The sequence below is a fragment of the Macrotis lagotis genome, chromosome X (assembly GCF_037893015.1).
Source record: "Macrotis lagotis isolate mMagLag1 chromosome X, bilby.v1.9.chrom.fasta, whole genome shotgun sequence".
Taxonomy (NCBI): domain Eukaryota; kingdom Metazoa; phylum Chordata; class Mammalia; order Peramelemorphia; family Peramelidae; genus Macrotis; species Macrotis lagotis.
Window position 1 is genome coordinate 311,022,615 of NC_133666.1, and position 13,459 is coordinate 311,036,073.

Here is a 13,459-nt window from a genome sequence, read left to right on the forward strand (position 1 = left end):
AAACGTCTTCACTGAGGATGAACACGGCCTCAAGGTCAGTTACAGCACTGATGGCAAATTCTTCAACTTGAAAAGGCCACCAGCCAAAACCAAAGTGGAGGAGTGTTGGTTCATGATCTTCTGTTTGCAGATGATTTGCACTCAGTGCAACCTCTGAAACTGAGATGCAACAGAGTGTGGATCAATTCTCTGCTGCTTGTGCTAATTTTGGTCTCAATTAACACCAAGATGCTCCATCACCACACCATTCATATGTGGAACCATTGATTATAGCAAATGGGGAAGTTTTGAGTACTGTGGACAAATTCATTTACCTTGGCAGTGTCCTTTCCAAGAAGGTTCACATTGACAATGAGGTTCACACATGCATGCATTGCCAAGTTAGCTCAGTATTTGGGAGGCTTCGAAAGAAAGTGTGGGAGAGAGAGAAATATTAGACTACCAAATTGAAGGGGTACAGAGTTGTTGTGCTGACCTTATTGCTATATGTTTGTGAAACTTGGATAGTCTACCAGTGCCAGTTCAGGAAACTGAATTGCTTCCATTTAAATTGTCTTAGGCAGATTCTGAAGATCACCTGACAGGAGAAGATACCAGACACTGAGGTCCTTTCTCGAGTTAAACTGCCTAGCATTCCAACTTTTCTACAGAGAATGCAACTAGGTCATGTTATTAGAATGCTAGAAGTATGTTTGCCAAAAAAAGACTATTCTATAGAGAACTTACTCAGGGCAAGTGCTCAAAAGGAGTCAGAAACAACATTGGGACACCCTGAAGGTCTCTCTTAAGAACTTTGCAATTGATTGTGCAACATGGGAGACACAGTACCATCCAGCATCAATGAGGGTGCTGCACTCTATGAAAAGGGCAGAACTGAAGCAGCTCAAAGGAAACATGACATAAGTAAGTTTAATGTTCATAAGGACTTTTTGTGCCCCACTTGTGATAGCATTCCAAGCTCATATTGGGTTGATCAGCCTCAGTTGGACATACTATAATTTGTCTCAAACATAGTAATGTCACTTTGATCTTCTATAACAAAGGACAAGAACCAAACAATCAACTTCAAGTGATAGTTGGAAAATGTTTTTCTTATTTCCCTATATATCTGGTGATAGCATGCAATATTATCTGCAATTAGTTTTTAACTTTTAAAAATTTTGAAATATTTGCATTCATCTTTTCTTTCAGAATTTTTTACATAAAGTCAAGTTTATATAATAGGAATTTACATAAAATTAGAACTGTCTGTGTATAGGCAACATCTTTTCACCTAGATTTTTTAAAGACCATATAGAAGATAAAAATGAGGGTGGGTGACTAAGGACTACAACTCATTGTAGATAGAGCCATAATCACTGTTATGAATTGATAGGATAGAACTTTCCAATTTCTACATTGCATCTTTTTTCTCTATTAAGAAGAATGTCCTTAGGCTTAGAAATATTGAACAACAATAGTTAGCAGAATATATTTCAACAGCAGAAGAAACCAGTAAGAGATCTAAGCTGTCCTTTATAAGTTTAAGTTATCTGGCTCAGATAAGTAGCTCATTATAGGTAACTGAAAACCTTTGCAGATATCTTTACTGAGCTGCCAAAGGTAATCTATGATTTCTGACAGGGAGAAGTTGGATTATGTAAACTCTAGCCTGGTGATCCAGATACCAATTTCTGGCAAATCCTAGAACATGTTATGATAAAGATGATCTCTAAACCATGGAAAGGGAAGTGGTAATTGCTAAGAGTGAATATGAGTTCATTAAAATAAAGAGAGGCAGTATGGCATAACAAATTATTTGTCTTGAAGTTAGAGAGTAGGGGTTTAAATCTTGACTTTGGCTCTTGTTTCATCATGATTGTGGGCAAAATATTTAACCTCTTGTATCAGTTTGCATATTTGCTAATTTCTGAAGTCCTTCCTAGTTCTAAATTTTATAATATGAAATCATATCAGACTAATCTCATTTCCCCCCTCCCCTTTTTGGATCAGTGTTTCCAGTTTGATAAAGTGGACTAAACAGAGTCATGGATAAGACAGAGAGATATTGGTTATTAGGTGAAGTCAAACCCAGTTGAATCTCCAGATCCAAAGAATGTTGATTAATGGATTGGTGTCAGTTTGAAGAGATATTTATAGTATAATATCATGGCTTTTTTCTTTTCAATATTTTAATAAAGGTTGGATGAAGACATAGATGGTGAACTTATCAAATTTGCAGATGACATGAAGCTCAGAGGGATGGCTAATATGTTTAATGACAAAAATTAGGATCCAAATAGATTGTGACAGTCTAAAACAATGGAATGAATAGAATGATATGAAATTTAAAACGAACAAATGTAAGGTCTTATACTTGGGTTAGAAAATCATCTGTATGATCTACCAAGCATTTATTAAATCCCTGTTATGGGACTATATTAATCTCCAAGAATACAGAGCCAAAACAAACAAATGAACAAAAACCAGAGCCTACCTTCATGGAATTTATACTTTGTGAAAGGAATACAACTGTAAAAATAGACAAATATACAAATGACATTTTGAGGAGGGAGGGAACACTAACATCTAAAGAAAAGACTTCTCCAAAGATGGACCATGAAATTAGCTTGAGATTCTAAGAGGTGGCAGTAAAGAGGGAGTCCATTCTTGGCATGGGGGACAGAGGCAGGAGATGGAATGCTGGGTCTGGGGACTGACAAGTTGAATAGTTTGGCTAGAATGTAATTAAGTGGAATAATGTGCAGGATGCCTAGAAAGGTAGTCTGAAGGTCATTTATGAAGGGCTTTAAAGGTAAGTTGAGGAGGCTGCATCTTATTCTGGAGGCAACAAAGAACCACAAAAGGTTTGTTAGCAGGAGAATGACACAGTCAGACTTGTGCTTTAAGAAGATGGCCATGGCAGCTCTGTGGAAAATGGATTAGTGAGGGTGAGAACTGGAAGCTGGAAATCCCATTAAATGGTGGTTGTAATAATCCAGATGAAAGGTGTTGAGGACTTGCATTATGGGGGTTGGTCTATGAATGGAGAAAAGAGAATGGCTTTGTCATATGTTGTAGACATAGAATGAACAATATTTGGTCATATTCTTAAGAGAGAGGGACAGAGAGAGTTACACAGAGAGACAGAGACAGGTACACACACACACACACAGAGAGAGAGAGAGAGAGAGAGAGAGAGAGAGAGAGAGAGAGAGACAGAGACAGAGACAGAGACAGAGACAGAGAGACAGAAAGACCAAGAGACAGAAAGAGAAATTTTAAGGACCATTCACAAGTATAGATGAGGAATGTCTTAACTAGACAAGTTTATAATCAAAAGGTTTGGGTAATTTAGTGAAATTCAGGATCAGTATGAGTACCCTCCAAAATAGCTAATGCAATCCTAAATTTCCAATCTGAGGGAGGTAGCAGTCATACTCTGCTTAGAGCTAGTTAGATTGCATGGGAAGTATTGTTTATCTCTTGGTACCACATTTTAGGAAGGACACAGGCAAATCAACAAACATTTATTAAGTACCTACTATTTTTCAGGCATTGTCAAGAGTAAAGTGACCAGAACTTAATGGCAACTTGAAATTGTGCTCTACAAGGACCAGAGAACTAGGAAAGAAAAAAAAATATTTGAAGGGGTGTAGGTAATAGCTGTCTAAGTATTTGAAGGGCTATTATATGACAAGAAGGATGAGATTGGTTCTACTTGACCTCAGGAGGTAAAACTAGGAACAATGAATGGAAGTTGCTGAGAGATACAAAAGCTCAATAGAAAGAAAAATATTAAGAATTGGAACTGTTCGAATATGATAAGGGTTGTCTCGTGAAGTCAGGAGCTCCCTCATTACTGAAAGTCTGTAAGCAAGAACTGGATCAAATGTCCAACTTCTAACTCTTAAGTTTCTGTCATTGCTTGATCTATAATTTTCTCCCTTCTTCTAGCCTACTATAGGACTGTCCATAAGGCAGGTCCTATATAACAGACACCTAAATGTTGTGCTTTGAGGGATGTAAGGAAACATATACAGGTCCTCCAAGAATATTCTTTCATAAGTTATGGACAAAAGACCATTAACCATTTGGTTGCCCTTCACTGGACACTCTCCAGGCTGTCAATGTCCTTTCTAAACTGTGACACTCAGAATTTAAGCATAGTCCCAGTGGTCTGACCAGGAAGTATTCAGGGGTTCTCTATTAATTCCTTTTTCCTAGAAGCTATGACTCTTGTAATGTAGCACAAGGTGGCATCCAGATTTTGGACTGTCATATCCCATTGTTGACTCATATTGAACTTGAAGTGTACCACAACCTTGTTACCATGTCCAAACAAAGTCCTATCTGACTGTAATTCCTCCATCTTGTCAATGTTTTGATTGGGGAACAGGTAATATCTGAGAAAAACTTTGCCTGTTGAGTCTTTATGCTGAGGAATCCAATTTCTCCTTTTCTTTACCCACTAGGAGTGAGATCAGTGGGACTTATGGGTGTAATACCACTTGTATGTATCTAAGGTAATTCTACCAACTCTTTTGGGTTGGGAGATCCTCTTTCAAGAAGTCTGAGATTTTCCCTTGATGCCAAGCCATAGGGAAGAGCATTTGGGGTCTCAATCTAGTACCCCTTATCTATTCTTGAGAAAGGACCCCACACAGCAAGGTTTTGTTTTCATGGTGGTCCCAGGAACATCTGATCCCAAGAGGTCTAACTATGTTGTCGATGGGATCTGGCATCACCATTTAAAGATAGAATTAGGGGATCACTGAAAAGCAAAAGAATTTGTGTGTTTTCTGAGATGTTAAAACTGCTCAAGATTTTATTCCCATCTAGCAAATTATTACAGATATACAAGTTAAAGCTCCTAGAAAAGCAGTAACCACTTTAAGAATAGACTAGATGAAGTTTGAGTAAGAGTGGGAGTGTGTGAGAGAGAGGGGGAGGAAGGGGAGAGAGAGAGAGAGAGAGAGAGAGAGAGAGAGAGAGAGAGAGAGAGAGAGAGAGAGAGAGAGTCAACCCTGGTCACATGGCATGGGGGCCCATGGTGAACCACCAGGACCTAGCATGGGAGCACATGGCTTAGGAAGAAAAGAGAGATATAGACACCCTACAGGATCAGAAGATAGTATCAAGAAGAGCCCACAAGGGCTGGTGCTTCCTGTTAAATACCCTTCTGTGGTAGGTTGGGCAAGGGGTGGCCCTTGGAGTGTGGACTTGTACCTTGGGGGCAGGTATCCTTCAAAGGCAGGCTACACACAGATCACTTCCTATCCCAAGGAACCTCTAAGCTGGAACTCTAGGTTTAACATGTCATTTCCTGTCAGAAGGTGAATTGAAGGGGAAATCCCTTCTCCCCTTACCAGAACCCAGGTGAAAGGTTAGAAGCTGGGGGGTTAGGAATGAGGAGGAGATCAGTATATAAATTTTACATTAAACAATGAAACAATAGGAGTCAATTTACATCTCAAGAGCAAAGATCCGCTATCCATTTAACAAGATTTCACAGCATTTAAGATTGCAGAATTTGTTTCTGACTATAAACTTTTACATTAATAATTTTCTACATCAGCTACATATGGGAGAATAATGAAAGAAATAAACTCCTTCCACAGAAAGAGACCACTGGGAAAAGATTTACAACTTTGCCTGAGAATCTGTAATAATAACCATAAAAATAACTCACTTAGGTAAAATTTACAGTGTGATTACCTCATAACAGCCTTGTGAAATAGATAGTACAGGTAATATTGTTCCCATCTTGCAGATATGAAAACTGAGGATCAGAGTGGTAAAGTTCACACAACTAGCTAGTTGTAGAACTGTAACTAAAACTGGGCTCTCTATGCTCTAGGTCCAGTGCTCCTATACCACACTGTCCACATGCTTCTGTGATTCAAGTAGATGCATCCATCTAGTTGGGCATTGTCACTTGAGCTAAGAGAGTGATCAGGATTAGAGATAAAGACAACCTGAAGTTGAGAAAATAGTTGATGATGTGGTAATGAATTAGCTACTTGAGGGAGATAATAGACAAGGAGAGGTGTAAAATTCTTGATAGAATAAACATACTGGACCTGACATGTCCTGCTTCTTCCACTAATTTATCATGCAATCTAAGGTAAATGTCCTCACTTCTCTGGAACTCAGTTGTCCCTTATGATAATGAGATAGAGGTCTAAGTGACCTTTAAAGTCCTTTCCAGCTGTGCTGGATATTTCTATGATTCAGAAATGCCTCTGGGACCTTTCGCAGATCAAGAAGGTCCTGGGTCTCCAGGCTCTGGCACTTGGGATCATCACTAATTCCCCTGTAGGAAATAGAAGAACAAGAAAAAAGTATCCATTGAAGGCCTGCCAAGTTTTAGGCACTATATTAGTTTCTGGGGGTACAAAAGCAGAAAAAGAACAGTTAATGCTCTCAAGAGGCTACTATTCAGGGAGAATAACTTTACACAAGTATATACAATTACATATGGCTATCAGTTACAAAGTAATTGGGCAGGGGTGGGAAGACTACAGCAACTGGAGTGAAGGGAGGGTATCTGGGATGAGCTTTGAAGGTAGTTAGCAAAGAGACCACTTTGGTTCAAAGCCCAAAGGGAAGTACGATGAGATCAATCTCAGGAGAATGTTTGGAGCCAGGTTCTTGGAAGTAGACTTGTTATTTGAGAAGCTTTGATACTATTATACTCTGAAGTGAGGGGACCTGGGTTCATGTAACTTCATAGTTGCATCTTTTGGTCAACTTTCTGTCTCTGAGCCTTGGTTGCTTCTTCTGGAAAATAAGGGATTTGACTAGTTGATCTTTAGGGGCCCTGCCAGTTCTAGATATTTTGAATCTGAGTCATTTCCTCCTACTTTTTCAATCACATATTCCTGTCTCCTTCCTCAGTGTATGAGGTGATCACGATGACTGGTGATGTCCGGGGTGCAGGAACCAATGCCAATGTCTTCATCTCCATTTTTGGGGAGAATGGACTATCTCCTAAACTTCATCTCTCTAGCAAGTGAGTATCTCAAAAAATCCTTGAGGTGGCCAGGACTCTTGCCAAGATACAGTAGATATGGTTGTCCTGGTATGATTTGAGAAGACGACATTCTGATGGCCACCAACATTTAAAGGGATCCGAGGATTTTTCTGAATGAAGAATTATATGATGGAGCTGTTCTGCTCCTCCTGTGGCATCCTTTCCCTCTGTTATAGCTTCCCTAAGTGGTTTTCCTATGCTGCCAGGTACCCAAATTCTGGTCTTGCTCATTTGGAATGTCTAATCATCCTACCAGTATCTAGGGAGATTGATATTCTGTTTTTTAGGAAGTGGTTTACTAGGTCAATTACTAACAGAAACAAATATTAGAATAGAGGCCATATTGCTTTCATCCTGGTGGGTCCTCTCAAAAACAAAACTATACTAATTTCCAATAATTCTTCTATATCCAATGAAGCAAAAAAAAATCCAATTTTTTGTAAGCCATTAGCTTGGTTTCTCCTGTATAGTTTAAATCAATTACATAAAACATTTTATGCATTAAAATAACTATCCCTTAATTCAGACCATTCTTTTCTTATTTGTTTTTGATTTGGGGGAAGGATCACTAGACTAGAGGTGAGGTACTTTGACACTAATTACCTTAGGGGGGGTCACTTTTCTTCCCTAACTTATGGGAGGGAATCCCTGTCTATCTTCTACCCTGGGTTGGTATGAGAATCAGATATTCTTTTATGTTTGTGAAAACACTTTGAATAACTATTAAGTGATGAAAAAGTTTATAGAAAAGAAGTGGAGAGATCTTTTTAAACCTCACTGACAGAACAGTGCTGTCAGAACAATGCAGTCAGCATGGGTAAGCCCATGATCAAGAATGTAGATCAATTCTCTAAATGGAGGTGATAACACACACACACACACACACACACACACATACACATACACATACACACTCATACATGCACACAGAGAAAAGAAAGTGAACACTGGAAGAGACTTTAGAGATCATCTTTAGTGATTCTCAAACTTTTTTGGTTTCATGGCCCCTATGTAGTCTTAAAAATTATTGAGGTCTTCACCCTCCCCCCAAAGTGCTTTTGTTTCTGTAGATTCTCTCTGTCAACATTTACGGTATTAGACTTGAAAATGTTTTAGTATTATCATGAAAATGATTTTGACCTCACTGCTGCCTGGAGGGTTTCATGCATGGACTTCTCCATCCCCACTCCCGCTGCAATAGAGGGAAGCCACATTTTCAAAACCACCGATCTAGTTCAACTCTTTTATTTTATAGGTAAAGAAATCAAGACACTGAGGTGCAGAAAAAGGAAATGCCTTGCTCATGTTAATAAGAAATTAATGGCAAAAGCAAAGCTAGGACCTAAGACCTAATCCAATGTGATTTCCATATGCCTCATTACTATGAATAATTTTCAGAGGCTAAAAGGGTATTACCTTGAAGTCACAAGATTCTGGGCTAAGGACCATAACTCCTGTTTCTAGATTACATTGTATATTCAGTAAATGGTAGGGTAAGCTGGGAAGGGGTGAATACAAGATTTTCTCTGAGTAAGCATTATCATTTCTGTAGAAAATACCAATCATTTTCTATAGGACCTTCTCTATGAGTCATACTGGGGCCTAGATTTCTTCAAAAATGGGTTGTGGCATGAGAATTGGGAACATAAATGTAACTTGCTGTTTTGTTGATTCCTGCAGAATAGGGTATCATCTTCATATAAACCTTACACTTCAAAGAGTGACTTGTTCATGGAAGGCTGTCATCCAAATGAAATGGGCATGGTAACAAGACTACATGAAATATCTATCTCCTTTGCCATATGGAATAGCTATACTACTTTGCTATGGGGAGAGTTTGAAACTCAGAAGTGGGCAAAGATCATGTCTAGCACCCCACCTCTTCTCTAAGCATCTAAGACTCTTCAACTCTTTTTTTTCCCTAGCTCTCATTAAATTTTCCTTTCAGAAAAGGCTCTGTTAGTCAGCTTTGACACTGCCCCCCCATTCATATGAATGTAAATCTCTCTAACCCCTCCCCCAAAGGGAACTGAAATTTAAGCCTACTCATTCATTGGAGTATAAAGGGCTTTGTTATCTGGTAAAGGAATCTGAGTCTTCCGTGAATGAGGGGAGGTCAATTTTTGGTTGAGGGTGTCTTCATGACTTCCTAGAAATAATTATTGGGTAGTCATTGAGTCCCCTTACTTCCAAGGTCATCACTGCCACAGTAACTAAACAATCACCAGAATCATTAGGATAAGGATAGGATAGTTTCTTACAGTTTGTTTTTAAATAGTATAAGCATCAGCAAAGCAGGGTGGACCAGAAGGAGTTAATGAGTCTGCATGGCTTGGCAGAAATCCCAGATTGTGGGCAGAGGATCAAGTCTAGAGGACCATACAAAACTGGAGGGATCAGTTGGATATTTTAGTTTAGGAAAGTAACAGGTCAAATCCAAGTAGGTAAATGTGAATGGATTAGATAAATACTGCAGGCTACATAGATAATATGTCAAATCTAGAGTTAGCTTGGTTGGAAAGGATGACAGGTTTGAATGTTCTAAGCAGGTGAGGTTCAGATTCTAAAACTGAAGGAACCACCAAGATGCTTGCTGATCCTAAAGAAGAGATTATTTTGCTTCAACTATGATACTCCCTGTTGGGTGCAGAAGTGCTTACAGGTATGTGTCTGCAACCAGAGGGAGTCAGGACCCCCATTTGCAATTCAATCTGGATTGACAGGTATTGGCAGTACTTGATTTCTTGGGAAGGAGTTTATAAATTAAGTTTTTGAAACAACTTACTTAGGTAATTTCTCCCCCTCTCCTGAAGGTTAATAGCTTCAAGCACTTATTAGGCAACTAATCCTTTGCTAGGTACTATGGGTTGTACAAAAATAAAAGATGCAATTTCTCCTCTAGGGGAATTTTCACTTTATCTGGGGAGAAAAGACATTTACACATGTGACAAAGGAAGAATTCCAAAGCAACATTGTCAAATGCATGATAAAATAGTATAGAGCAATGGTTTCCAATTGCTAGCACAAGGCACATTATTATCAGACTGCTAAACATTTTCTGTTAAAGGTCTAGACTCCTTAAAACCTATAAACTTAAAACTAATTGGACTTATTTTTCCCATGCTATCTTCCTCCCACCCACAATTTCTAGTTCTTTTCTCATCTGCTTAGTGTCTGAGCAGTGAGCAAGTTAGTTTGAAGGGAAGGAATTGAGTTATTTTATCAGAATATGGTAAAATTTAGGTTGAGAAACACTGCCATGGACTATATAAACACTGAAGCAGTACAGTAATAAAATCAGGATAGAATAGGCTTAGTCATAGAAGACTTCCTGGAAGAAGAGCCTTTTATTTGGGTTTTGCAGAATGGATAGATTTTAAAGAAAGTATATGGGGGGTGAGGAGTGGGGAGGACATTCTAAAAAGGGATGAAGGGAAAGGCATGAGCATTGATTGAATGCACAGTGATAAAAATAAGCAGCCTTTTGGGTAGAGTGAAATCCTAGGACCTAACCACCCTTTGAGGAAAGCAGGATGGGAGTTTCAGAGGTAATGCATCAGCAGCATAATCAGACAGTCTGTATTCAGCACCTAACAGATATGTGATGATATGCTTGGTGTTGTCCCAATCAATCAGTCCACAGCCAGAGGCAGTGATTCTCTTAGGAGCTGACACAGGAACAGAAAGAGTTCACCTTCCTGTAGCTTCCTGGTACATTTCTCCCCCATTTTACCAGGGCCCCTGATGCTATGTCACCTTTTTTACAATATGGCAAAAGGATTGAATCTCATGTATCTTTCTGAATCACGTTTTCATTGTCAAGACTTCACTGATGGAGAATGCATGATTTCTGGGACTGGGGCTGAATCTTGGCTGGTTCCCTCGATTGAAATAACCAGAAGCTAAAATCCCATGTTTTGCCGGCAGCACTTATCAGTAGGGCTTCTGTTGGGTGCTGGTGTGTTGGAAGGAAGATGCATGCTTTTTTCTCTCATGCTGCTATTACATCCAGAAGGACCAGGTAAGAAAGTAGCACCCCCCACCCCTTTCACAGTAAAAGGATGAAATAGTATGCATTTATAGTGATTTTATCCCCCAAAGTAATTGTCTTAAACTTACCTGAACTGCATACTAACTTCTATCCAGAGTGACGGAGGGTATATTTATGGATGTAGAGGAGGAAGGAAGCTAAATTCTAAATGATCAATCTTGAACATTTTTAACATTGTTGAAAAGTTGCAGGAGAGGAGTCAGATCCCTGTCTTGCTGCTATCTACTGCTCCCCTTTAGTATATTCTCCCTCAATTATTCCATGTTGGATTTTGAAGGATTACCATGGATTGTTTTTTCCCTTTCTACCTGGCTTCCTTTCTTAGTTACTCCATCAGCTCTAGCTTGGTCTTATATGGCTTCTGGTTTGCCCCTTCAGATCCCACCATGGAGCATGTCCTCTTTCTCCAGGAGGATACTTTCCTTTGATTTCTTTCAATTGCACTGAGTTGGGCTTTTGTCCCTATCCTCTCCACTGAGGGCCTCTTCTCCCTCCTCTCCATCTCCTCCCCATTTGGTAGGGTTTGGCATGATCAAGAATAGGAATTTTGGAAATTTTTAGCCTGTCAACATGAATTGGGGATGCGTTCTCCTTTGGGATTATTCAGAATTTATTCACCAACCCATCTTCCTCCACTCCCTGAAAATGGAGGATGATAGCTATTTTTGATCATTCTTTCCTTCATTCTTTCAAAGGGAAAGCTGCTGTCTGACCTGAGGCTTATCCATCTTTGAAAGAATCATTAACATTTTTATAGAATATTATTCTTTTAACATCTTGCTAATACTATGAGGACATTTTTAAGTATCAAGGAAAACCTACTGTCTGTGGACCTTCCTTGGTTTTTTTCTTTATAGAGAAATGTTTATCTATCTTTATATATACACATAGGCCATGAATACCAAGAGTAGTCTGTTTCTCCTTTTTTTCTGTCCCCATTTGACTGTTTCTCTGTCTGTCCAAGCAGCAGTCCATATCCTACAGCTAAATATGTTCTCTTCCCAGGTCAGATCCAGAGCTTTGTATATCATAGACAATTTTTAAAAAACACCTTCCACTTCATATGAAAATTGTACTTGTGTATCAGAAGTTTGGAGCCTTGCCTCTAAGAAACACTTCTTGAGTTATCACAAAGAAAATGCCTAGGCATTATGAAGAACAGAATTCTCTGACATGAACAGAAAATAGATAATCACATACAATTGGAGGGTATCAAGATACACCTGAAGTTTGGTTTGTGATACAAGCTACCACTTTGAAACAATATACCAGTCAGTACAAATATCTGAATAGGTACATTTTCTGTAACTTTTTAAACCACTATTATATAATATTATATATTATATTTATATAATATATATATATAATTTAATATATAATATATAATTTTATATATAATTTATTGTACTATTTGATTTTATTAAAATAAATTTTAATGATAACTTTGTTTTTATATCACCTACATTTCCCATTTTATTTCACCACTTTTGTATTTCTATAAAGTAGACTAGTCAATGTATTGAAAAAACCAACAATTTTATGCAGTGTTCCTTATATAGTCACTTACCTCTGCAAAGAAGTAGGAAAGGGTACCTCCTCATAACTCATCTCTGTAATTTTGCAGCATTCAATTTTGATGGTCTTCTTGTTCTTTCCATTTACATGGTAGTAGTCATCATTTCTTTGACTTTTCAATATATTTAATTGAAATTTGGTCTTATGCATTAAAGTTACTTTCGAAACTCCTGGAGATTTCCTATTTACAAGCCTGCTAATTGTAATGTGAGGGCATTCTCCCTTTAGAACACTTTTGAGGTAGTCTGCATCAGTTCAGCTCTAATGAAGAGAAAGTCTCCATTGGTGTGAGGAGAGATAGAGGCAGTCTTGACCAGAACCAGAGATAAGCCAACTGGACTTCGTAGAGCAAAAGAAGAATGGTTTGTGGGATTCTATAATAAGGCTGCTGCTGTTTTGGGAAGTTCCTCTCATGATAGCTTTAAATTAATTGAATTTAGGACTGTTCAAGAATAATGGAAAGGGATTTCATCAGCCCAAATCCTATTCTGACTGGAGGTTATGATATTGCCAGCTGCTGGATGTCTGGATGTCTGGGGTGTTCACCACTCTGTTCACACTGTTTGCAAGACTCTAAGTATGTGCTTTTCCTCACCTTGCACTATTGTGCTAATTCACTCTGATTTTCCTTTCCTGTTGGAATGGTGTCCAAGGTTTGCATCTACTTGGAGCCACTATTGTATCCCCTTTGGGGGGATATTGTATCCTGGGGAGGGAGGGAACAGTGAAACCTACTGGACTCAGGAACCCCAAAGGCCTGAATACTCTTTCTCTACATTCTCCATTCCATAGAGGTTAAATCAATTGATCTGAGATAT

The 13,459-nt window shown here is 38.6% G+C and overlaps 1 protein-coding gene across 3 annotated transcripts in view; it reads left to right on the top strand.

The window, feature by feature from the left end:
* Nucleotides 1–13,459, top strand: part of LOXHD1 (lipoxygenase homology PLAT domains 1) — a 266,512-nt gene that overhangs the window by 22,782 nt on the left and 230,271 nt on the right. For all 3 annotated transcript variants that reach the window (XM_074203499.1, XM_074203500.1, XM_074203501.1), the window contains exon 2: nucleotides 6,880–6,994. In XM_074203499.1, the coding sequence (XP_074059600.1) occupies nucleotides 6,880–6,994 (115 nt within the window). The remainder of the gene's footprint in view (nucleotides 1–6,879; nucleotides 6,995–13,459) is intronic.